Source organism: Cherax quadricarinatus, chromosome 37 (assembly GCF_038502225.1).
Source record: "Cherax quadricarinatus isolate ZL_2023a chromosome 37, ASM3850222v1, whole genome shotgun sequence".
NCBI lineage: Eukaryota > Metazoa > Arthropoda > Malacostraca > Decapoda > Parastacidae > Cherax > Cherax quadricarinatus.
Window position 1 is genome coordinate 2533085 of NC_091328.1, and position 26731 is coordinate 2559815.

Below are 26731 nucleotides of genomic sequence, written 5' to 3' on the forward strand. Positions count from 1 at the left end.
CAGGTTGATTTCCCTTAACCTCTCCTCGTAGAACATACCTCTTAGCTCTGGGACTAGTCTTGTTGCAAACCTTTGCACTTTCTCTAGTTTCTTTGCGTGCTTGGCTAGGTGTGGGTTCCAAACTGGTGCCGCATACTCCAATATGGGCCTAACGTACACGGTGTACAGGGTCCTGAACGATTCCTTATTAAGATGTCGGAATGCTGTTCTGAGGTTTGCCAGGCGCCCATATGCTGCAGCAGTTATTTGGTTGATGTGCGCTTCAGGAGATGTGCCTGGTGTTATACTCACCCCAAGATCTTTTTTCTTGAGTGAGATTTGTAGTCTCTGGCCCCCCTAGACTGTACTCCGTCTGCGGTCTTCTTTGCCCTTCCCCAATCTTCATGGCTTTGCACTTGGTGGGATTGAACTCCAGGAGCCAATTGCTGGACCAGGTCTGCAGCCTGTCCAGATCCCTTTGTAGTTCTGCCTGGTCTTCGATCGAGTGAATTCTTCTCATCAACTTCACGTCATCTGCGAACAGGGACACCTCAGAGTCTATTCCTTCAGTCATGTCGTTCATAAATACCAGAAACAGCACTGTGTGTGTGTGTGTGTGTGTGTGTGTGTGTGTGTGTGTGTGTGTACTCACCTAATTGTACTCACCTAATTGTGGTTGCAGGGGTCGAGACTCGGCTCCTGGCCCCGCCTCTTCACTGATCGCTACTGGATCCTCTCTCTCTCTGCTTCCTGAGCTTTGTCATACCTCTTCTTAAAACTATGTATGGTTCCTGCCTCCACTACTTCACTTGCTAGTGTGTGTGTGTGTGTGTGTTTGTTTTTTACATTTCGAGTTTTATGAATATTTCTCGCCTCTTAAAACTTTTATTTCGAGTGCTAAAATTTTTCTGCTAGATAAAAACGCTGTTAATAACTTTCAGACGCTGCTGATATCGTTATACCACTGAAAAGTTTATTTCAATAACACCATAACCAATGTTCCTTCACGAACACTCAGCACACATCTTCAGTTCAACACATTAAACCAGTATGTAATGTACACTAGTTGATTTTAACTGTCCCTTGAAATCAGTAAACCTTAACCGTTTCATTATGATTATGTGATGGTTATTGGTAAAAAAAATGTAAACGAGAGATCAATATTACCCCACTTACAAGTGCGTCCATGTTAACAAGGAAGTTCAATAGCAGTACACAAGAAGTGTAGTAGGCTTACTGAGCTATGCTAAGCAGGTCCAACTTACACCCAACTGAGGTGTAACATACCGACAAACTGGTTTAGAAAGACGCGTAAGTAAACACTAGGACATATTTATTAGAAAGCGTTTTGGCTCTGGGACCTTGATCATTTCTAACATACAGAGGCTGAAGGACAGTATATATAGGCGGAGAGTGAGGTGTGAGTGACGCATGGTGACCTGAGAATGCCATATTGAATTCTTCAGACCGGCACCAGGGAACACTTTCCCCGTTTCCTGACAAATCTTACGTAACCCAACCTAAAAATACACATTGTACCCTACATTTACACCTATGACACCCGCCTACCTACCTGTAGGGTGTTCCGGCGGACTATGTCCCTGCGGCCAGGTCTATGACCAGGCCACACGGCGAATCAGGGCCTGACCAATCATGCTATTATTGGCCGCCCGTAATTCAACGTACGAACTACAGCCCGGCTCGTCAGGCACTGACGTGTGCCCTTAAGACAAATGTAAAAATATGTGATATACCTTTACCTCTGATATACTCTTGATGAGTATCGAGATTTTTAACTCTGTTATCTAACACCCGAGTGAAAGATATCGCAGCAGCGTCCCTACCCTCCGTTCGGCACCAATGAACGGGTCATTTTTACAACGATCTGACGAACCGACAACTTGTGATGAGGTCACCATAAGGCCCAGTAACATCCTCATCCATTAACATATCGGTGCGCATGCTCACAGTAAACATTACTACAGTGAAGAGGAGACAAGTACAACTAATTCCTCCAGGATACATCACGGACATAAACAGCTGCGTCAACATATGATACACACAAGTACAATGACAGCTGAAGTAATCACCAAATGAAGACAAAAAAAAAAAAAAGTCTACAGAGGAAAAAGGTCAAGACACACAGGATGAAGGTCAAGACACACAGGATGAAGGTCAAGACACACAGGATGAAGGTCAAGACACACAGGATGAAGGTCAAGACACACAGGATGAAGGTCAAGACACACAGGATGAAGGTCAAGACACACAGGATGAAGGTCAAGACACACAGGATGAAGGTCAAGAAACAGACAGACAAACAAGGAGTTGGGGTAGACTAAGGAGGGGAGGGAGGGGTACAGAGCCAGCGGGGCAAATCAATAAGACAGCGGTGCAGACAGCCAGGTTTACACCCCTCCCCCCCCCACCCACACACATCGCCGCCGCCGATATCGGCAGCGTCGCCGTCAGGAGCAGCCAGCCATGTCACCAGCACCACAGCCAACCATGTCACCAGCACCACAGCCAGCCATGTCACCAGCACCACAGCCAGCCATGTCACCAGCACCACAGCCAGCCATGTCACCAGCACCACAGCCAGCCATGTCACCAGCACCACAGCCAGTCATGTCACCAGCACCACAGCCAGCCATGTCACCAGCACCACAGCCAGCCATGTCACCAGCACCACAGTCAGCCTTGTCACCAGCACCACAGCCAGCCATGTCACCAGCACCACAGCCAGCCATGTCACCAGCACCACAGTCAGCCATGTCACCAGCACCACAGTCAGCCATGTCACCAGCACCACAGCCAGCCATGTCACCAGCACCACAGCCAGCCATGTCACCAGCACCACAGCCAGCCATGTCACCAGCACCACAGCCAGCCATGTCACCAGCACCACAGCCAGCCATGTCACCAGCACCACAGCCAGCCATGTCACCAGCACCACAGCCAGCCATGTCACCAGCACCACAGCCAGCCATGTCACCAGCACCACAGCCAGCCATGTCACCAGCACCACAGCCAGCCATGTCACCAGCACCACAGCCAGCCATGTCACCAGCACCACAGCCAGCCATGTCACCAGCACCACAGCCAGCCATGTCACCAGCACCACAGCCAGCCATGTCACCAGCACCACAGCCAGCCATGTCACCAGCACCACAGCCAGCCATGTCACCAGCACCACAGCCAGCCATGTCACCAGCACCACAGCCATGTCACCAGCACCACAGCCATGTCACCAGCACCACAGCCATGTCACCAGCACCACAGCCAGCCATGTCACCAGCACCACAGCCATGTCACCAGCACCACAGCCATGTCACCAGCACCACAGCCAGCCATGTCACCAGCACCACAGCCATGTCACCAGCACCACAGCCAGCCATGTCACCAGCACCACAGCCAGCCATGTCACCAGCACCACAGCCATGTCACCAGCACCACAGCCATGTCACCAGCACCACAGCCATGTCACCAGCACCACAGCCAGCCATGTCACCAGCACCACAGCCATGTCACCAGCACCACAGCCAGCCATGTCACCAGCACCACAGCCATGTCACCAGCACCACAGCCAGCCATACACTGCTCCGGGGAATTTTTAATATTTATAACATCTTTAATGTATTAATATAAATTCCATGCACATTTTTTCATCTGAAATGTTTACGCACCATTACAGTTTATATTACAGAGAAAATGGCATAGCAAACAAGAGAGAGAGAGAGAGAGAGAGAGAGAGAGAGAGAGAGAGAGAGAGAGAGAGAGAGAGAGAGAGAGAGAGAGAGAGAGAGAGAGAGAGACTGAAAAAAGCAAGAGAAAAATGATACAGAGGAGCAGTCGTCACGGCTGCTCTTTGCTGACAATAGTGTCAGCGCGTCCAAAGATTCACCAGGAGGCCTGGTCACAGACCGGGCCGCGGGGGCGTTGACCGCCGGAACTCTCTCCAGGTAAACTCCAGGTAATGAAGCTGCAATAGTTGGTGATGTTTGGAAGTGCATGGAAAAGAAATGAAAGTTAAAACAGAAAAAGGAAGAATGAAAGTAAATATGTAATGAAAAACTGGCAGCTGTACTGGAAGGAAGGAATACGAAGTGAACATGTGTTGATATATGGAAGCAGGTGTACCAACTGATGGAGCTATGATATGATATATGGAAGCAGGTGTACCAACTGATGGAGCTATGATAAAGCTGACCAAAGAATTAGCGATTAATAAGTGACAAGAGTACTGAGGAATCTGAGGACAGAAAGAAGTTTGCCAGATGTTAAATGAGAAATGTACAGTGCCCATACCTTCGTATGAGTGTACAACAGTGCATTACAGTGCCGACACTTGTAGGAGTGTACAACAGTGTACAACAGCACCGACAACTTCGTACGAGTGTACAACAGTGGTCTCTGAACATTGCTGTCACTATGTGATGAATGACTCTTTGTATAATACATACATTCTGTATACAGAGGTGAGGTATTTCATAAGATGCTCAACCATTGTGGGTTGAGTATCTCGTGAAACAGCCCGTTTGCTAATCGCGGTTCAGTCTTTGACCAGTCAGGCTGTTTATGTCGCCCCCTTGCTGCGAGGACGGTGGACAAAACAAGCTGTTATAACACTGGGAAAATGCTAAACTCATTCCCCTTGACAGTGCATAGGGAAAGATGGATAAACAGGTTTTATACAAGGATCAGACGTTGCAAACCAGGCTTCGACTCGTATTATAGGATAAACTTTGTGAGTAATTGAGATGTAAATGCTTTAGAAAACTAACGAATTGAAGTTTGAGAAACTTTTGCAATATTTTGGAATCTGTATTGAGGAGATGTTTTTCCAGTCAGTGACTTCTTCTTGAACTAAAGAAGTCACTTGCTGGCGAGAAGTTTCCTCAATAAAGATGACAAAATGTTAGAAAATGTCTCAGTCTTCAACATATAAGCAGTCATTAAGAATCATTCAACCAGCTACCTGTCTTCCTCGTTCTTTCAATAAGTGAATCAGAGGAGAGGAAGTGAGGAGCACCAGCCCGCTTGCAGAGTAACGCAAAACAGCACATTTTGCACGCTATGTGATACATATAGGGGACTTGAGTGTCTTAAGATTTACAGAAGGCGATGCAACATACCACCAGTAAAAAGTAGGGGCGCTATTAGAGAAAAAACAAGTGTCCAGGGCCCAAGACTGTTGAACAGCCTCCTACCAGTCATAAAGGAAATTACCAATAGATCCCTGGTTGTCTTCAAGAGGGAACTGGACAGGCACCTAAAGTCAGTGCCGGATCTGCCGGGCTGTGATTCGTATGTTGGACTACGTGCGGCCAGCAGTAACAGCCTCGATGATCAGGCCCTGATCCACCAGGAGGCCTGATCATGGACCGGCCGCGGAGCGTTGATCCCCGGAATACCCTCCTGGTAGGCAAGGCGGCTGAGGGTATTTAGATTTTGTGTCAAACTTATCAGCTTATCCTCAGTCTGTTAGGAAAACCTAAGAATTAGACGATAATACATTCTAATTAGTTACTTTTATCTGGGACAGGAGTAACTTATGTTAGATCAGGGAAAAGGTGGAGGACAGAAGAGGTTGCGGAAAAAAAAACTAGGAGTAGTGGAGGGAAGTCGAGGAGTTCTAGGGATCTCCAGTACAGTCTGTGACACAGGAAGGTTTGAAGACGTTTAAGACAGACAAATATAAAATAAAAAGAAACTTTCTACGTCAAGAATTAAAAAAAAAAAATTTAAATAAGCTGTATATACCGAGAAAAACAAGGAAAGAATTTTCTACTCTACGGTATTTTCTCCACGAGGAAAAATATTAAACTACGTGCTTAAGTTTTACTGCCGACGTCCCCCTCCCCAACTCCATGTTTTACTGGCTGGGGTGAGGTACAAACATCCCTCACACAGGCAGCAGGCTAGACCCACGAAGGTACTCCACTGAAATATACATTTTTTTTCAGCTTTCTCCCAAAGAAGAGAGATGACTGGGCAGCACCACTCGTCCTGTGAGTGAAGAATCCACCATAAAAGGGCTACATAACAGCCCATACAGCTGACATGCCAGTGGAGGTGTGTAACAAACACGAATTACACAAGGTGACACACAGACAATAAACATAATGCGAGAACAGAACATTTTAGCGTCAACCCTGAGGTACTCTTCTGTGAGTCTGCTGAAGAGGACCTCAGTGTTTAGCCACAATATACATGATACATTTATTGCCTCCGTGTGGGTTCGTTTGTGTAATATAAACAATACCAGGTCATTAACTAAACTGTTCTTACATACAATAATAATCAGTTAAATATATATGGTAACACCCTTTCTAGGCTCAATGAACCTTCAGGTTGCAGAACCTCAGTGAGATTATCCAGAAGATAACGTCCGCTTTATCTTACCAAAGTAGTTCTAAACTTATATTTTATTTTTGTAATAATATATTTTTCTCAAAGAAAACATTGTACTAAAATACAGAAACACAAATAATTGAAATCCTTCTCAGGAGATTCATTGCTATTAGATTCTTCGGCAATTATTTTTACATGAAAGCGCTAAATCCTTAAGGATCATACAGCGCCTGCGGAATGGAATTCCAGAGCGGGGATTAAAATAAAGTATATTTCCAGATTCTTTCGCATTATTTCCTGTATCCTTTAAACATACATTACAAAAGGGACACTCAACCGTTCAAACACTAATGTTACGCCAATGTGTAGTACAACAGTGAGACGTCCAGCAAGAAACTTACCTTCCTCAGACATGTTTTGTTGACAGGTGGCAGAGATGGGAAGGGCAGGAGTGTTGGGGGGTGTTGCTGTCAGCCAAGCATTTCTACTGTTGAGGTGATTGCCCTCGGGGCAGGCGGGCACAGTCTTGCCCTGCAGGATATCCGTCCCCACCTCTGCTTCACCTTTCCTCTCCTCATCGTTATGTAACACGCCGTTTCCAATGTTTCCGGCTCCATTAGCCGTGATTTCGCCTCTCGTTTCGCCTGTGGTGTCTCCGATGTGTCCGTTCTGAGCGGCGGCGCCACCGTCATGGTGGGCGCCGTTCTCCAACACATGGCCGTTGGACTTCTCCTTGCGAGGGGAGTCGTCGGCAGAGCCGTCCTTAGTGCAGCTGCACGAAGATCCCATCCCCGAGGTGTTAGAAAACCTCAAACATTCTCAACTCTGCCCTCAGTCCCAGCCTACCACCAACTTGGTACCATCAGTTTCAGAGTACCTTTACTCCCATCGTACCATCACATCAATCACAACATTAGTCTGAGAGTACCGTCACGTCCCTTGTACCATTAGGTCACCGCTACAACAATTTCAAAAGTACAGTACTGTCATTTCCGGAGTATCATGCAATCCACGGTAGCATTAACTTGAGGATATTGTTCCACGTAGCTTAGCAATGTACTATGCCTTCCTGAGCAACATCGGTGCCAGCGTAGCACCAACCCTAACGTCCCTTTAGTGTCAGTATACAACCCAGGCACAACTGGATCCCCAGCACCGTCACTCAGGCACTTCCAACAAGTGAAAACATTCTTGGATCTTCACAATTCTCACTAAGTATAAAATAACTTCTTTGTTTACTGACGAGGGAATAAACACTAAATCCTCACCACTTTAATTGTATCCTCTTTAAACACCTTTACCTGGAGACCTGGAGTTTACCTGGAGAGAGTTCCGGAGGTCAACGCCCCCGCGGCCCGGTCTGTGACCAGGCCTCCTACCTTTCATTAAAGCACAAAAATAAAATTGCTGGTGTCAGTACCAGATTAACAACCCAGAGGCCTGGTCATGGACCGGGCCGCAGGGACGTTGACCCCCGGAACACCCTCCAGGAGTCGCAACACCTGGGGTGGTCAGTCACCAAGAATTCAAGAACCCTCAAAACCGACCAAAGGCATGTAACAAGCAAGGCCATCAACTCCTATGAGAAAGTTATTTATAAACACAAATCACTCGTATGTCTGTGCAACCTGTGCTGGAGACCGCAGTGTGTTGCGTCAGTGCTGCTGCTACTGTGGAAACACGTTCCGCAAGAACATGCAAATTTTTATATACACAATGACGTGAGTGAAACATTATGAAACTCGCTGAGTAATGCAGTTATCGATCCCATGAGTAGTAGATCCTAGTCTCTTAGGTTACCAATCGTATTACAGAAAAAGTTTAAAAAGTTAGAAAGGGAAGCTCTACTCCTATCGTTAGATTATGAAGGGCACAAGTTAGTACCCACTACACTCCATAAAGATCACCAGGACATCCGGCTGCCCTATATTTAAGACTCTTCATGACGAGAGTGATGTCACCAGTGACTCAGGAGCTACAGCAGCACGGGTTTGTTCCCAGCGTTACTCTAACTTTCTCAATTGTTTCATATCATGTACATCTTTTTCCCAATCAGTTTTGCCAATTTTGGCATAAATCTAGCTATACGAATTTAAATACAGGGCTTCTAGTTCTATCTTGGGTCGATATTTTCAAAGCCTTATTAATATCCGCTAGACTGATCCGGCATCCATCCACGTGTATACTTCGATAGTGCCGCCCCAATACACTACGTCTTTCAAGACAGCAGAAATGTAGCTTTCTTGGCCGCTCTTCCTAAGAAAGTTTCTAAATGCTTAGTATCGGCCTTGTTAAGAACTGATGAGAAATGCGGAACTACGCGTGGTCCCACTGCTGAATAAAAAAAAACGGACTGTTACATGTGACTCTTAACTGTGAACATGGGGAGGTCGCTGTGTATAGAGGGAGAGGATGTGTAACTTTAGCAACTACCCTCCAGGTATACCTTTTCAGGTATACCAATATCGCAACAAAATCAGCATCAGCATCAGCACTCTCAGTAACCACCAGGTCAGGCGTGAGAATGTATCAGAAGTATGAGGGGAAAAGTTTTCCCAGTTTTGCACACAGGAATTTTATCGCTATTGCAAGAAGTGAGCGAAAGGCAAGGGGAAGGGGAACGGGAAAAGAAAGTGAAGGGTGATGGGGAAACGAGAGGTGATTGGGGAGCCAGAGGTGAGAGGGTGACGATAGGTGGAGAGGATAGACGAGATATAAATGTTATTTAAAATAGTGCTTCCACAGGAGTGGGAAGGAATGTTGAGGCACAACACACAGGTGGGGAGAGTATGGGATGCTGAAAGCACATTTGGTGGCAGGAAAAAAAAAATAAAAAGCATGGAACGAGTGGGATTGGAACCCTTGGCGAGTGAGTCTTAAAACCCGCCATGGGTTTAAACTCCACCAGTTCCGTAGTTTGTCTGCAATCATGTTTTTTACGATTTCGTGAGTCCTGGTGGCAGCACTGAGCTAACAAACAACTAACCACACTGACCTGTCGTTCTACCTCTTGCAAACTCTTCCACACCGAGTAAGTGTAACTGAACAGCTTGATACATGACTGATGCTTACAAGAACTTCCCTGCGCACAAATAACCCGCACATAGAGGTGCATACGACGACGTTTCAGTCCGACTTGGACCATTTACAAAGTCACAATAACAGAAACGTCGTCGTAAGCTCCTCTCTCCTATGCGCGGGTTATTTGTGTATTGTCCCAATCACGGTATTGTGCCTTTTCGTTGTTTACTTCCCTGTGCGCTGGTCCCATGATGTAGCTAAGTTGTGAAGCTTGCCAGCTGGTGGCCGCCACTGCATCTTACTTTCCTGTGACTAATATTTAAAAAGAAATTAAATAAGAAGCGCTGCAGTAGTCATACAGCCTCACCCCAAGTAAGTGCTCACTACTGCCTCACCCCAAGTGCTCACTACTGCCTCACCCCAAGTAAGTGCTCACTACTGCCTCACCCCAAGTAAGTGCTCACTACTGCCTCACCCCAAGTAAGTGCTCACTACTGCCTCACCCCAAGAAAGTGCTCACTACTGCCTCACCCCAAGTAAGTGCTCACTACTGCCTCACCCCAAGTAAGTGCTCACTACTGCCTCACCCCAAGTGCTCACTACTGCCTCACCCCAAGTAAGTGCTCACTACTGCCTCATCCCAAGTAAGTGCTCACTACTGCCTCACCCCAAGTAAGTGCTCACTACTGCCTCATCCCAAGTAAGTGCTCACTACTGCCTCACCCCAAGTAAGTGCTCACTACTACCTCACCTCAAGTAAGTGGTCACTACTGCCTCACCCCAAGTAAGTGCTCACTACTGCCTCATCCCAAGTAAGTGCTCACTACTGCCTCACCCCAAGTAAGTGCTCACTACTGCCTCACCCCAAGTAAGTGCTCACTACTGCCTCACCCCAAGTAAGTGTTCACTACTGCCTCACCCCAAGTGCTCACTACTGCCTCACCCCAAGTAAGTGCTCACTACTGCCTCACCCCAAGTGCTCACTACTGCCTCACCCCAAGTAAGTGCTCACTACTGCCTCATCCCAAGTAAGTGCTCACTACTGCCTCACCCCAAGTAAGTGCTCACTACTACCTCACCTCAAGTAAGTGCTCACTACTGCCTCACCCCAAGTAAGTGCTCACTACTGCCTCACCCCAAGTAAGTGTTCACTACTGCCTCACCCCAAGTAAGTGCTCACTACTGCCTCACCCCAAGTAAGTGCTCACTACTGCCTCACCCCAAGTAAGTGCTCACTACTGCCTCACCCCAAGTAAGTGCTCACTACTGCCTCACCCCAAGTAAGTGCTCACTACTGCCTCACCCCAAGTAAGTGCTCACTACTGCCTCACCCCAAGTAAGTGCTCACTACTGCCTCACCCCAAGTAAGTGCTCACTACTGCCTCACCCCAAGTAAGTGCTCACTACTGCCTCACCCCAAGTAAGTGCTCACTACTACCTCACCTCAAGTAAGTGCTCACAACTACCTCACCTCAAGTAAGTGCTCACTACTGCCTCACCCCAGGTAAGTGCTCACTACTGCCTCACCCCAAGTAAGTGCTCACTACTGCCTCACCCCAAGTAAGTGCTCACTACTACCTCACCTCAAGTAAGTGCTCACTACTGCCTCACCCCAAGTAAGTGCTCATTACTACCTCACCTCAAGTAAGTGCTCACTACTGCCTCACCCCAAGTAAGTGCTCACTACTACCTCACCTCAAGTAAGTGCTCACTACTGCCTCACCCCAAGTAAGTGCTAATTACTACCTCACCCCAAGTAAGTGCTCACTACTGCCTCACCCCAAGTGCTCACTACTACCTCACCTCAAGTAAGTGCTCACTACTGCCTCACCCCAAGTACGTGCTCACTACTGCCTCACCCCAAGTAAGTGCTCACTACTGCCTCACCCCAAGTAAGTGCTCACTACTGCCTCACCTCAAGTAAGTGCTCACTACTGCCTCACCCCAAGTAAGTGCTCACTACTGCCTCACCCCAAGTAAGTGCTCACTACTGCCTCACCCCAAGTAAGTGCTCACTACTACCTCACCTCAAGTAAGTGCTCACTACTACCTCACCCCAAGTAAGTGCTCACTACTGCCTCACCCCAAGTAAGTGCTCACTACTGCCTCACCCCAAGTAAGTGCTCACTACTGCCTCACCCCAAGTAAGTGCTCACTACTACCTCACCTCAAGTAAGTGCTCACTACTGCCTCACCCCAAGTAAGTGCTCACTACTGCCTCACCCCAAGTAAGTGCTCATTACTACCTCACCCCAAGTAAGTGCTCACTACTGCCTCACCCCAAATAAGTAATCACTACTGCCTCACCCCAAGTAAGTGCTCACTACTGCCTCACCCCAAGTAAGTGCTCATTACTACCTCACCTCAAGTAAGTGCTCACTACTGCCTCACCCCAAGTAAGTGCTCATTACTACCTCACCTCAAGTAAGTGCTCACTACTGCCTCACCCCAAGTAAGTGCTCATTACTACCTCACCTCAAGTAAGTGCTCACTACTGCCTCACCCCAAGTAAGTGTTCACTACTGCCTCACCCCAAGTGCTCACTACTGCCTCACCCCAAGTGTTCACTACTGCCTCACCCCAAGTGCTCACTACTGCCTCACCCCAAGTGTTCACTACTGCCTCACCCCAAGTGTTCACTACTGCCTCACCCCAAGTGTTCACTACTGCCTCACCCCAAGTGCTCACTACTGCCTCACCCCAAGTGTTCACTACTGCCTCACCCCAAGTGCTCACTACTGCCTCACCCCAAGTGTTCACTACTGCCTCACCCCAAGTGCTCACTACTGCCTCACCCCAAGTGCTCACTACTGCCTCACCCCAAGTGTTCACTACTGCCTCACCCCAAGTGCTCACTACTGCCTCACCCCAAGTGCTCACTACTGCCTCACCCCAAGTGCTCACTACTGCCTCACCCCAAGTGTTCACTACTGCCTCACCCCAAGTGCTCACTACTGCCTCACCCCAAGTGCTCACTACTGCCTCACCCCAAGTGTTCACTACTGCCTCACCCCAAGTGTTCACTACTGCCTCACCCCAAGTGCTCACTACTGCCTCACCCCAAGTGCTCACTACTGCCTCACCCCAAGTGTTCACTACTGCCTCACCCCAAGTGTTCACTACTGCCTCACCCCAAGTGCTCACTACTGCCTCACCCCAAGTGCTCACTACTGCCTCACCCCAAGTGTTCACTACTGCCTCACCCCAAGTGTTCACTACTGCCTCACCCCAAGTGCTCACTACTGCCTCACCCCAAGTGTTCACTACTGCCTCACCCCAAGTGCTCACTACTGCCTCACCCCAAGTGTTCACTACTGCCTCACCCCAAGTGTTCACTACTGCCTCACCCCAAGTGCTCACTACTGCCTCACCCCAAGTGTTCACTACTGCCTCACCCCAAGTGCTCACTACTGCCTCACCCCAAGTGCTCACTACTGCCTCACCCCAAGTGTTTACTGCCTCACCCCAAGTGCTCACTACTGCCTCACCCCAAGTGCTCACTACTGCCTCACCCCAAGTGCTCACTACTGCCTCACCCCAAGTGTTCACTACTGCCTCACCCCAAGTGCTCACTACTGCCTCACCCCAAGTGTTCACTACTGCCTCACCCCAAGTGCTCACTACTGCCTCACCCCAAGTGCTCACTACTGCCTCACCCCAAGTGCTCACTACTGCCTCACCCCAAGTGTTCACTACTGCCTCACCCCAAGTGCTCACTACTGCCTCACCCCAAGTGTTCACTACTGCCTCACCCCAAGTGTTCACTACTGCCTCACCCCAAGTGTTCACTACTGCCTCACCCCAAGTGCTCACTACTGCCTCACCCCAAGTGCTCACTACTGCCTCACCCCAAGTGTTCACTACTGCCTCACCCCAAGTGCTCACTACTGCCTCACCCCAAGTGTTCACTACTGCCTCACCCCAAGTGCTCACTACTGCCTCACCCCAAATGCTCACTACTGCCTCACCCCAAGTGTTCACTACTGCCTCACCCCAAGTGTTCACTACTGCCTCACCCCAAGTGCTCACTACTGCCTCACCCCAAGTGTTCACTACTGCCTCACCCCAAGTGCTCACTACTGCCTCACCCCAAGTGCTCACTACTGCCTCACCCCAAGTGTTCACTACTGCCTCACCCCAAGTGCTCACTACTGCCTCACCCCAAGTGTTCACTACTGCCTCACCCCAAGTGCTCACTACTGCCTCACCCCAAGTGCTCACTACTGCCTCACCCCAAGTGTTCACTACTGCCTCACCCCAAGTGCTCACTACTGCCTCACCCCAAGTGCTCACTACTGCCTCACCCCAAGTGCTCACTACTGCCTCACCCCAAGTGCTCACTACTGCCTCACCCCAAGTGCTCACTACTGCCTCACCCCAAGTGCTCACTACTGCCTCACCCCAAGTGTTCACTACTGCCTCACCCCAAGTGCTCACTACTGCCTCACCCCAAGTGCTCACTACTGCCTCACCCCAAGTGTTCACTACTGCCTCACCCCAAGTGCTCACTACTGCCTCACCCCAAGTGCTCACTACTGCCTCACCCCAAGTGCTCACTACTGCCTCACCCCAAGTGTTCACTACTGCCTCACCCCAAGTGCTCACTACTGCCTCACCCCAAGTGCTCACTACTGCCTCACCCCAAGTGTTCACTACTGCCTCACCCCAAGTGCTCACTACTGCCTCACCCCAAGTGCTCACTACTGCCTCACCCCAAGTGCTCACTACTGCCTCACCCCAAGTGCTCACTACTGCCTCACCTCAAGTGCTCACTACTGCCTCACCCCAAGTGCTCACTACTGCCTCACCCCAAGTGTTCACTACTGCCTCACCCCAAGTGCTCACTACTGCCTCACCCCAAGTGCTCACTACTGCCTCACCCCAAGTGCTCACTACTGCCTCACCCCAAGTGTTCACTACTGCCTCACCCCAAGTGCTCACTACTGCCTCACCCCAAGTGCTCACTACTGCCTCACCCCAAGTGTTCACTACTGCCTCACCCCAAGTGCTCACTACTGCCTCACCCCAAGTGCTCACTACTGCCTCACCCCAAGTGCTCACTACTGCCTCACCCCAAGTGCTCACTACTGCCTCACCCCAAGTGCTCACTACTGCCTCACCCCAAGTGTTCACTACTGCCTCACCCCAAGTGCTCACTACTGCCTCACCCCAAGTGCTCACTACTGCCTCACCCCAAGTGCTCACTACTGCCTCACCCCAAGTGTTCACTACTGCCTCACCCCAAGTGCTCACTACTGCCTCACCCCAAGTGCTCACTACTGCCTCACCCCAAGTGCTCACTACTGCCTCACCCCAAGTGTTCACTACTGCCTCACCCCAAGTGCTCACTACTGCCTCACCCCAAGTGCTCACTACTGCCTCACCCCAAGTGCTCACTACTGCCTCACCCCAAGTGCTCACTACTGCCTCACCCCAAGTGCTCACTACTGCCTCACCCCAAGTGCTCACTACTGCCTCACCCCAAGTGCTCACTACTGCCTCACCCCAAGTGTTCACTACTGCCTCACCCCAAGTGCTCACTACTGCCTCACCCCAAGTGCTCACTACTGCCTCACCCCAAGTGCTCACTACTGCCTCACCCCAAGTGCTCACTACTGCCTCACCCCAAGTGCTCACTACTGCCTCACCCCAAGTAAGTGCTCACTACTGCCTCACCCCAAGTAAGTGCTCACTACTGCCTCACCCCAAGTAAGTGCTCACTACTGCCTCACCCCAAGTAAGTGCTCACTACTGCCTCACCCCAAGTAAGTGCTCACTACTGCCTCACCCCAAGTAAGTGCTCACTACTGCCTCACCCCAAGTAAGTGCTCACTACTGCCTCACCCCAAGTAAGTGCTCACTACTGCCTCACCCCAAGTAAGTGCTCACTACTGCCTCACCCCAAGTAAGTGTTCACTACTGTCTCACCCCAAGTAAGTGCTCACTACTGCCTCACCCCAAGTAAGTGCTCACTACTGCCTCACCCCAAGTAAGTGCTCACTACTGCCTCACCCCAAGTAAGTGCTCACTACTGCCTCACCCCAAGTAAGTGCTCACTACTGCCTCACCCCAAGTAAGTGCTCACTACTGCCTCACCCCAAGTAAGTGTTCACTACTGCCTCACCCCAAGTAAGTGCTCACTACTGCCTCACCCCAAGTAAGTGCTCACTACTGCCTCACCCCAAGTGTTCACTACTGCCTCACCCCAAGTGCTCACTACTACCTCACCCCAAGTGCTCACTACTACCTCACCCCAAGTGCTCACTACTGCCTCACCCCAAGTGCTCACTACTACCTCACCCCAAGTGCTCACTACTACCTCACCCCAAGTGCTCACTACTGCCTCACCCCAAGTGCTCACTACTGCCTCACCCCAAGTGCTCACTACTGCCTCACCCCAAGTGCTCACTACTGCCTCACCCCAAGTGTTCACTACTGCCTCACCCCAAGTGCTCACTACTGCCTCACCCCAAGTGCTCACTACTGCCTCACCCCAAGTGCTCACTACTGCCTCACCCCAAGTGCTCACTACTGCCTCACCCCAAGTGCTCACTACTGCCTCACCCCAAGTGCTCACTACTGCCTCACCCCAAGTGCTCACTACTGCCTCACCCCAAGTGCTCACTACTGCCTCACCCCAAGTGTTCACTATTGCCTCACCCCAAGTGCTCACTACTGCCTCACCAGCACATTCCTATAACCTTTCTAAATATGAACTTGACAGATTTAAACACAATATACATTTTAAGCACTTTATATCACATATAGTTTTTCTGTCTTCCATTTATACATACTCCCTCCATTAGTCAGAATTCAGTGTTTAAGTAATCTGTATATAAAAAAAATCTTGATGAATTAACATTTGTATCCCCGTCAGTTTGAGTTGTTACTCTGTCAGTTAGTGAGTTTATTAACGTTACGAGTTTTCATTATTGGGTAAAGTAGTTTTATGTTTAAATTATATTTTCTATACTGAGATAAATCTTTAATACCCGTAAGAGACTCGGTGGTACCAGGGATAAAACATAGCATTAACAACGTATGAGAAAATACAGTAAAACCCTTCATAAACACTTCACAATTGTTTTAATGAATATTAGTTAGGTTATCACAGCGAGGATTGTACATCTGTAGGGACGATCACTGGCAGGAAAGAGGATCCCGGTCGAGTGTCATGCACATATTACACACCATTTAACTAAGTGATCCTTGTGGCAATATATACACAAAGGACGAGCAGAGTCACATACGGGGAGCACAATCACTTAGCTTAGTATATATTCAGTCCCTGGTAGCACTATCACTAACCTCCAGGTCCAGGTAACTTCCCTGCATGTGCTCATGGAGAACAATTTTTGGTGCGTCACTTCAAGCACATGATATATATGGTTTTAAAATATCTTAAAGCATGGCGATTTGTGGTCGGTAAAAATATTTATAACTGAAATAAAATATATACACAGTCAACAGCGAGGTTCTGGTAGCTTGACTGTGGTGACCAGAGGCAATGATGACTCCAGCATCACTCCTCCTTCACTATATTATCCTTCTGAAGGAGTGACAAATCACATCGGAGTACAAACAGCGTGTGGAGTCATTCACTAGCACAGACAAGGTGTTAATAAAACCATGTAGGAGCGAATATTCTTCATCGAAGGAGCAGCAGTAATAGCACCACCACCTTGACCAAGAAAAGCTCTAGTGGCTCCCACGGCGACCACCACCGTAGTGCCACCAGCACTGAGTGCCACCACCAGCAGGAGGGACAACTCAAGTACTGGCTTACACGGGGAGCACTACAGCAGTGCCACTACCACCACTGAGTGCTTTGTGCACCAACACTACCAGCATAGCAGCAGCAGTGAAAAACTCCCCCTGCACACAATCAACTCCACTACACACCCACACCGCCAGAACACAAGCGCAACTGCAGAACTCCCGCCACTAATGCTACCAATGCTACACACACACACACACACAAACACACACACACACACACACACACACACACACACACACACACACACACACACACACACACACACACACACCCTGTGCAACCCCCCACGCACATGCCTTCCCACAAAAGTAACTTCATAGTGGTTTTAGCCAAATGTTCACTAGACGGAGATATTTGTCAAGTTTGTAGCTGCCGGTGGAAAGGGTAAGCCCAGCTCCAGGCTGGCGGTCGCTGGCACCCTCACCACGGCCACTCGTTGCTATGGTAACACCCCAGAGCGCTGAGGGGAGGCTGGGGGAGAGGGGAGAAAAAGGAGCATGTGGAGAAACAGAGGGGGAAGGAGTGAATGGAGAGTAAAGGACTGGGGGGAAAGAGAAATAAGGATAAATGGATGTATAACGGAAAGGAGAGGGCTATGAAGTAAAGAAATGGAAATGCCTTTGAGATAGCATTGATGGGTCTCCAGAGTTTTCCAACTGTGGCAGCCCAGCCCTGGGCTAGGCTTGTCTGGTTAACCTGCCATGCCCAACCTGGGCATGTAGATGACCTCACCAGATGGCGGAAAGTAGTAATAGATGACAAGTCCTGCCGTTTATTGTACAGTAGTGTATGGATAGAGACCGTTATTGTACAGTAGTATGTGGATAGAGAGCAATGCAGTGCCACGTGCTGACACTATCGCTCCAGGTTTTGAACTGAGATGAACTAAAGTGGCACTCAAGCACAACTACTGTATCACTCACTCAACTATAAGAGCAAATACTGAATACTCTCTGGACGGTTGCTAACAGATAATGCAAGTACCAATACATGACTCATACTGCTGACACACCAGGCTGTTGCTACTGGCGACCCGCTGGCCCACATATCTATTACAGCTTGGCTGATTTGACACTTAGCGGAGGTACTTCTCCAGTTTCCTCAGGAAGACTTCTACACTTGTTCCAGTAGTGTTTCTGATGTCTTCTGGTAAGATGTTAAAAATTCTGGGACCGCAGATGTTGATGCGATGTTCTCTTATTGTGTTCACGGCGCCCCTGCCTTTCACCGTATATATTTTACATTTTTTCTCATATCTCTCACTCCAGTATGTTATGACAGTGTGTAGTGCTCCAGTATGCTATGGCAGTGTGTAGTGCTCCAGTATGCTATGGCAGTGTGTAGTGCTCCAGTATGTTATGGCAGTGTATAGTGCTCCAGTATGTTATGGCAGTGTATAGTGCTCCAGTATGTTATGGCAGTGTGTAGTGCTCCAGTATGTTATGGCAGTGTGTAGTGCTCCAGTATGTTATGGCAGTGTGTAGTGCTCCAGTATGCTATGGCAGTGTGTAGTGCTCCAGTATGTTATGGCAGTGTGTAGTGCTCCAGTATGCTATGGCAGTGTGTAGTGCTCCAGTATGCTATGGCAGTGTGTAGTGCTCCAGTATGTTATGGCAGTGTATAGTGCTCCAGTATGTTATGGCAGTGTATAGTGCTCCAGTATGTTATGGCAGTGTGTAGTGCTCCAGTATGTTATGGCAGTGTGTAGTGCTCCAGTATGTTATGGCAGTGTGTAGTGCTCCAGTATGTTATGGCAGTGTGTAGTGCTCCAGTATGTTATGGCAGTGTGTAGTGCTCCAGTATGTTATGGCAGTGTGTAGTGCTCCAGTATGTTATGGCAGTGTGTAGTGCTCCAGTATGTTATGACAGTGTGTAGTGCTCCAGTATGTTATGGCAGTGTGTAGTGCTCCAGTATGTTATGGCAGTGTGTAGTGCTCCAGTATGTTATGGCAGTGTATAGTGCTCCAGTATGTTATGGCAGTGTGTAGTGCTCCAGTATGTTATGGCAGTGTATAGTGCTCCAGTATGTTATGGCAGTGTGTAGTGCTCCAGTATGTTATGGCAGTGTATAGTGCTCCAGCAATAAGGGGCATTACGGGAAGGCCCCTGGTTGTCTTCAAGAGGGAGCTGGACAGATACCTAAAGACGATGCCGGATCAGCTGGGCTGTGGTTCGTACGTTGGATTGCGTGCGGCCAGCAGTAACAGCCTCGTTGATCAGGCCCTGATCCACCGGGAGGCCTGGTCGTGGGCAGGGCCGCGGTGGCGTTGATCTTCGGAATGCCCTCCAGGTAGCCAGTGTGTAGATTTGGGACTACAGGCCGCCGCCAAGTTACCTTCCACGTGCATGTTATCCTCTACCTCTCCGCTCTAGCGAGAACAAATTTTGGAAGAGGGAAATGGATAGAGAGAAGAGAAAGGAAAGAAAAGAGAGAGTGGAGTATGAGGAATTTTTTTTTAATTAACATCACTAGGTCCACAAATACCTTTCAGCCAAGACTCCGCTGGATACTTGCAGCAGGTACTGCAGTTAGGTAAGAGGACAAGTGCAACTAATGTGATATTTTGTGGCAACATTTCGCTCTCCAGGAGCTTTGTGAAGCTCCAGGAGAGCGAAACCTTGCCACAGTAAAACGTCACATTAGTTGCACTTGTGTCCTTTTACCTAACATTGTCGGTAATTCTACCAACATCATTAGGTACTACAGTGTTTGTTCTTACAGAAAACATAACTCAAGTTTTCTAACACTTTGTATGACTTTCTTGGGTTATCCTGGGTAATCTACACATATGCTGCTATGTATGATAATTTATGTAACTCTATTTATGTGTACCTCTACCTGAATAAACTTACTTACACTCCCCTCCCCCCCGGATGCCACCTATTACAGTCGGCTAACACACAGGTACATATTTTTTAATGCTAGTTGGGCCGGGGCAGCAGAAGTGTAGGGAAAGTTGCCCAACTGTTCACCCGTGGCGGGGAGTCGAACTCAGGACCTTGCTATTGTAGTCGAAGGATCTCACTAGTGTGCTACGCGGCACTCCTTGGGTGAGTAGTGGAGGAGAGGGGAGTGGCGAGGAGAGAAGGGTGGACAGGGAAGTGGGAAGGAGAGGTGGGGTGGAGAGGGGAGTGGGGAGGAGAGGGGATGAAGAGGGGAGGGGAGGATAGGGGAGTGGAGCTCCATTCAAGAAGTTGTGGCGGCATGATGGAGTGTCTGAGGCAACCGGAATAGTAAGAGAAAGGGTAGGAGGGAGGGAGGGAGGGCAGGCGCCCACACCAGCCTAAAGCTGAGTACCAGGCTGCACCCCTGCCCTTCCCCCTTCCCTTCGCGCAGATGAGTAAGCTTAGAAAGGTACAATTACATAATCTTTGGAGGATTACAACTGTCTTACACAGTGACATGTGGAAATTACCCCAAGATAATCCCCCAAAAGTGTCTTTGAGGAAGGCTGAGAGATGAACGTGGGGGAGGGGGCATCCATGGAGCAACAGGGGCGACATCCACGAAGCAAGGGGGGAGACGTCCACGAAGCAGGGGAGGGGGGACATCCACGAAGCAAGGGGGGGCGACATCCACGAAGCAAAGAGGGCGACATCCACGAAGCAAGGGGGGGGCGACATCCACGAAGCAAGGGGGGGGGCGACATCCACGAAGCAAGGGGGAAGACATCCACGAAGCAAGGGGGCGACATCCACGCAGCAAGGGGGGGAGACATCCACGAAGCAAGGGGGCGACATCCACGAAGCAAGGGGGGGCGACATCCATGAAGCATGGGGGGCGACATCCACGAAGCAAGGGGGGGGGGCGATATCCACGAAGCAAGGGGGGGAGACATCCACGAAGCAAGGGGGGCGACATCCACGAAGCAAGGGGGGCGACATCCACGAAGCAAGGGGGGCGACATCCACGAAGCAAGGGGGGCGACATCCACGAAGCAAGGGGGGGGCGACATCCACGAAGCAAGGGGGGACGACATCCACGAAGCAACGGGGGGGGGGCGACATCCAATATTTACTCCTTGTATCACTATATTCAAGGTATACAATACCGACAAGTAGTTGGGCAAGACGTGCAAACAGTCGAGTATTTTTATTTTCAAAACGTATCCTCTGCTCTGCAGGCTTCTTCAGTCGAATACAAAAGTTGCTAAAATATTGGAGACAGCAGCAGTGAAGTGGTAAATACAAGGTAATCAGTCCTTTAGCCTTGAGAAGAGTTCAATTCCCTAGACTTTTAGCCAGAAGGCTAGCAAGGATGGGGAGGTGCAGGACTGTGGTATACTTGGAGTATACCTGGAGGGTGTTCCGGAGGTCAACGCCCCCGCGACCCGGTCCATGACCAGGCCTCATGGTGGATCAGGGTTTGATCAACCAGGTTGTTACTGCCAACTGTCCGTGGTAAGATAGAGTAGGAAAAATAACTGGAAATTTACAGAAATAGATAAGTAACGCAGAATAAGCAACCTACCCACCACTCTGGGTTTAATTTGAAGTGTTTTGGTCACAGTGACGAACAATATTTATTAGAAAACACAAAATAAACCTCAACACATTAAAACTTAGTGTTGGAAAGAGCAAACATTCTATATATTGATCAGAAGCTAAAATGTTAATTTTTTTCGAGTTTGCATGAGCAAATATATGTTTCAATACTACAACACACTATATGGTGCAACACTACAACGCTATACATGCTGCAACACTACAATATATGCTGCAATACTACATACAACACAATATATGTTTCAACACCATAGACAGGACGCAGCCATGGCTTTAAATTGGAAAATTTCATTTTAGGAAGGATATAGGAGAGCACTGGTTTGGTAATAGAGTTGTGGATGAGTGGAACAAACTCCCGAGTACCGTCATAGAAGCTAAGACGTTGTGCAGTTTTAAAAATAGGTTGGATAAATACATGAGTGGGTGTGGGTGGGTGTGAGTTGAACCTGACTAGCTGGTGCTACTGGGTCACATGCCGTGCTCCTTCCTTATGTGACGTGTCTAACCTCACTAGGTCAAGGCATTGGCTTAAACCGGTGGGAGAGTTGGACCTGCCCCGCACAGGCCAGTAGGCCTGTTGCAGTGTTCTTTCTTTCTTATGTTATGTTATTAATGTATGGTGCAACACTACAACACAGAGTATGGTGCAACACTACAACACAAAGTATGGTGCAACACTACAACACACGAGAGAGCGCGGGGCAAGAAAATCAAACAAATGGCAATAATTAACTTTTATGAAAATCAAATATAACTTGAAGGAGTATTTCTGATAAACAATCAAATATAACAAGTGACAGCTGTAAAGGAATCACAGATGACTGTCAACGTCCACACATGACTGTCAACGTCCACACATGACTGCCAACGTCCACACACGACTGTCAACATCCACACACGACTGTCAACGTCCACACACGACTGTCAACGTCCACACACGACTGTCAACATCCACACACGACTGTCAGCATCCACACACGACTGTCAACATCCACACATGACTGTCAACATCCACACATGACTGTCAACATCCACACATGACTGTCAACATCCACACACGACTGTCAACATCCACACACGACTGTCAACGTCCACACATGACTGTCAACGTCCACACACGACTGTCAACATCCACACATGACTGTCAACGTCCACACACGACTGTCAACATCCACACATGACTGTCAACATCCACACATGACTGTCAACATCCACACATGACTGTCAACATCCACACACGACTGTCAACATCCACACATGACTGTCAACATCCACACACGACTGTCAACATCCACACACGACTGTCAACATCCACACATGACTGTCAACATCCACACATGACTGATGACTGTCAACGTCCACACATGACTGTCAACGTCCACACACGACTGTCAACATCCACACATGACTGTCAACGTCCACACACGACTGTCAACATCCACACATGACTGTCAACATCCACACATGACTGTCAACATCCACACATGACTGTCAACGTCCACACACGACTGTCAACATCCACACATGACTGTCAACGTCCACACATGACTGTCAACATCCACACATGACTGTCAACATCCACACATGACTGTCAACATCCACACATGACTGTCAACGTCCACACATGACTGTCAACATCCACACATGACTGTCAACATCCACACATGACTGTCAACGTCCACACATGACTGTCAACATCCACACATGACTGTCAACATCCACACATGACTGTCAACGTCCACACATGACTGTCAACATCCACACATGACTGTCAACATCCACACATGACTGTCAACATCCACACATGACTGTCAACATCCACACACGACTGTCAACATCCACACATGACTGTCAACGTCCACACACGACTGTCAACATCCACACATGACTGTCAACATCCACACACTCAACAGAGATTTAAACACTTTAGAAATCAATACAGAAATGAAAGAGGGAATTAAAATAACTTTGACAAATGATTAATTTATAATTGGAACTGGAAGGGAGGGAGGTAAAGGAAGAGAGTAGGAGGGGATGGGAGGGGAAGGGATGAGGAGAATAAAGAGCGAATGCAGGGATGATGGAAGAGGGATGGAGTAGAGTAAGAGGAGGAGAGGAAGAGACAGAGTACAAAGGCGTCCTTAAGCCTCGGTTGGCAAACACTTGACACACTAGAATGATGGTGGTGGAAATGGTGGTGGTGGTGGTGGTGGAAATGGTGGTGGTGGTGGTGGTGGTGGTGGTAATGGTGTTCAAGGTGAAAGTTTATGGTGATCAAGATGATGATGGTGGTGTAGCGATGGTGATGAGAGAGTAAAGATACGATGATGCCAGAGACTCCTTCACTCCACCCTCTCCTCAATAAAGTCACACTCCTACTGCTTCCGCTGGATCATCCTGTTACAGCACTAACACAGCTGCTGCAACTACTACTATTACCGTTGTAACAGCTGTTGATGCTAATGCTGATGCCGATTACATGAAAATTTACCAATTCGTATACCTTTGATAAGTCTCGAGTTTTCTTACTCCGGCAGCCCAGTCTTGGTTGGGTCTGGTGCCTGCCTGGTCAATCAGGCTGTTGCTGATGATGGCCGAAAACGAAACAGTACGAGAACAGCTTTGGTCCTGTAACTACAACTTGGTAATAAGTAATGTTTGTCTCAAATACTCAAAAGAGTTGTTTTGTCGCTGAAAGTGGCCAGATTGCTACCACAACTACCATCAAAAATATTACCACACCTTTCAACACAGGATCATTCTTTGTAGTCGACACTAGTGTGTATGAGTGATATCCACTCAGAACACCGCAAATCTCTAATCAAATATAAACCAAGTCTTCCAGTCAGCCAGAGAACACAATACGATTTTCAATGAGGACAAATTTCAATTACATTATGGAAAAATTGAGGAAAGAAGAACTGGAACAGAGCATTAAAAATCTAACCACTTGACAGAGGCTAACATGAAGGACTTAGGAGTGATAGTGTCATACGGATCTCATTATGAAGCATCAGAGAATCTAACTCTCAAGGGTCACAATAGTAACATTACAACAGGGTGAATAACAAGAAGCTTGAAAACAAGTGATGCTGAGCCGATGATGGTCCTGTTTAAGGCACTTGGTGTCCTTAGGCTGAAATGTTGTTGTACACTAACATCCCCTTTTAAGGCAGGTGAGACTGCAGACCAAAAGAATGTACAAAAAACAATCACTGAACTTATAAGTTCAAGCACGCACATAAGTTACTGGGAATGTTCAAAGTCTCTCAACCTGTACTCCTAAGAAATCAGGCGAGAAAGATACATTATAATTTGAAGATTGAGACACTTATGCAGCATATGGGAATCTTTATTCCTGAATAAAAATTCCCATATGCTGCATAAGTGTCTCAATCTTCAACTTGTCGGTTTTTCAAACCATTCATCACATTATAATTTACATAGGACCTGGTCCCAAACCTGCACACAAAACTCACTCCGTATGAAAGGAGTCAGGCAGACGATGCAAAATATCCCCAATGAAAAGGATGGGAGTCCTGAGTACGCAGAGGTAACACAGTAAGTGTAAAGGGACCAAGACTTTTCAACACTCCCTTCATACCTAAGACGGATTACCAACAGACTCATGTCTGTCTTCAAGGAAAGGGAGGGCAAGTCCAATTCCTTGAATCAAGAGCCCCTCATCACCCACATCAAGGAACCTTAATTAAGGGGCGTCAAGCAAACTACAAATAAAATATTACAATAAAAATAGTTTTTAAGACAACTGTATTTTAAGAAAACGTTATACGCGTAAGGCGGAACAGAGAGAGAGAGAGAGAGAGAGAGAGAGAGAGAGAGAGAGAGAGAGAGAGAGAGAGAAAATATCAGGATATTAAATTCCAGCATTAATATTGTTACCAGGATGGAGAAGAGGAAAATAGTTCTTAATACTACACCACAGAGAACAAAAAGCAGCTTCACAACCACCGTCCCTCCCCCCTCCCCCCCCACACGCACGCACGCACGCACGCACACATCACTTACAATAAAAGTCAGTTCTATGAAATATTACTGAGAAGCAGGTTTTTTGTAGGGTAAAATTGGGTAGTGGCTGAGCTAGCGAGGGGGAGGGGGGAGGGGGAGGGGGGATGGTGATGAGAGGGGAGTGATGAATCCCTAGTTACATAACCATCAACACGCGAATTACACCCCCTTTACCTCCACTCACTCACTCCCCCTCCCCCTCCCCCTCACAAACTAAGACAACTAAACGAGACAACTTAAAATGTTGATAAACCCCCCAAAAACCCTTCATGCACCTTAAATTTACATGTGCTGTTACAAACCGATGGTTATTATTTCTATCGTGACGCAAAGGCGATAAACCACAAATAAAGGTGCGAGAGGACTTAAACCACAACTAAACCTCACAAGCAGTAAAGAAACTATAAACCAATTATGTTGATAAAATTCAGTATTTGTGTGGGCACTGTATACCACTGTATCCAGCTAACACAACACTCTTATATTGTGTGGGTACTGTATACCACTGTATCCAGCTAACACAACACTCTTATATTGTGTGGGTACTGTATACCACTGTATCCAGCTAACACAACACTCTTATATTGTGTGGGTACTGTATACCACTGTATCCAGCTAACAAAACACTCTTATATTGTGTGGGTACTGTATACCACTGTATCCAGCTAACACAACACTCTTATATTGTGTGGGTACTGTATACCACTGTATCCAGCTAACAAAACACACTTATATTGTGTGGGTACTGTATACCACTGTATCCAGCTAACACAACACTCTTATATTGTGTGGGTACTGTATACCACTGTATCCAGCTAACACAACACTCTTATATTGTGTGGGTACTGTATACCACTGTATCCAGCTAACAAAACACTCTTATATTGTGTGGGTACTGTATACCACTGTATCCAGCTAACACAACACTCTTATATTGTGTGGGTACTGTATACCACTGTATCCAGCTAACACAAACTGTCCTCTACACGACTTCATGAGCTAAACATTTACATATATTAAACACGGATTATCCCTGAAAAAAATACGCGAGTACTTTCATGC

At 47.9% G+C, this 26731-nt stretch overlaps 1 protein-coding gene across 9 annotated transcripts in view; it reads right to left on the reverse strand.

The window, feature by feature from the left end:
• The window catches only part of capt (adenylyl cyclase-associated protein 1), a 236670-nt gene that overhangs the window by 74676 nt on the left and 135263 nt on the right, over positions 1-26731 (reverse strand). For 3 of the 9 annotated variants that reach the window (XM_070091783.1, XM_070091781.1, XM_070091782.1), the window contains exon 1: positions 6735-7544. The exons of 4 other annotated variants lie outside the window; for them this stretch is intronic. In XM_070091783.1, coding sequence (XP_069947884.1) covers positions 6735-7122 — 388 coding nt within the window. In that variant the 5' untranslated portion in view covers positions 7123-7544. Of the gene's footprint in view, positions 1-5208; positions 5233-6734; positions 7564-26731 lie in introns of those variants that run through there. 2 more of the 9 variants (XM_070091780.1, XM_070091789.1) reach the window with 2 other exon arrangements.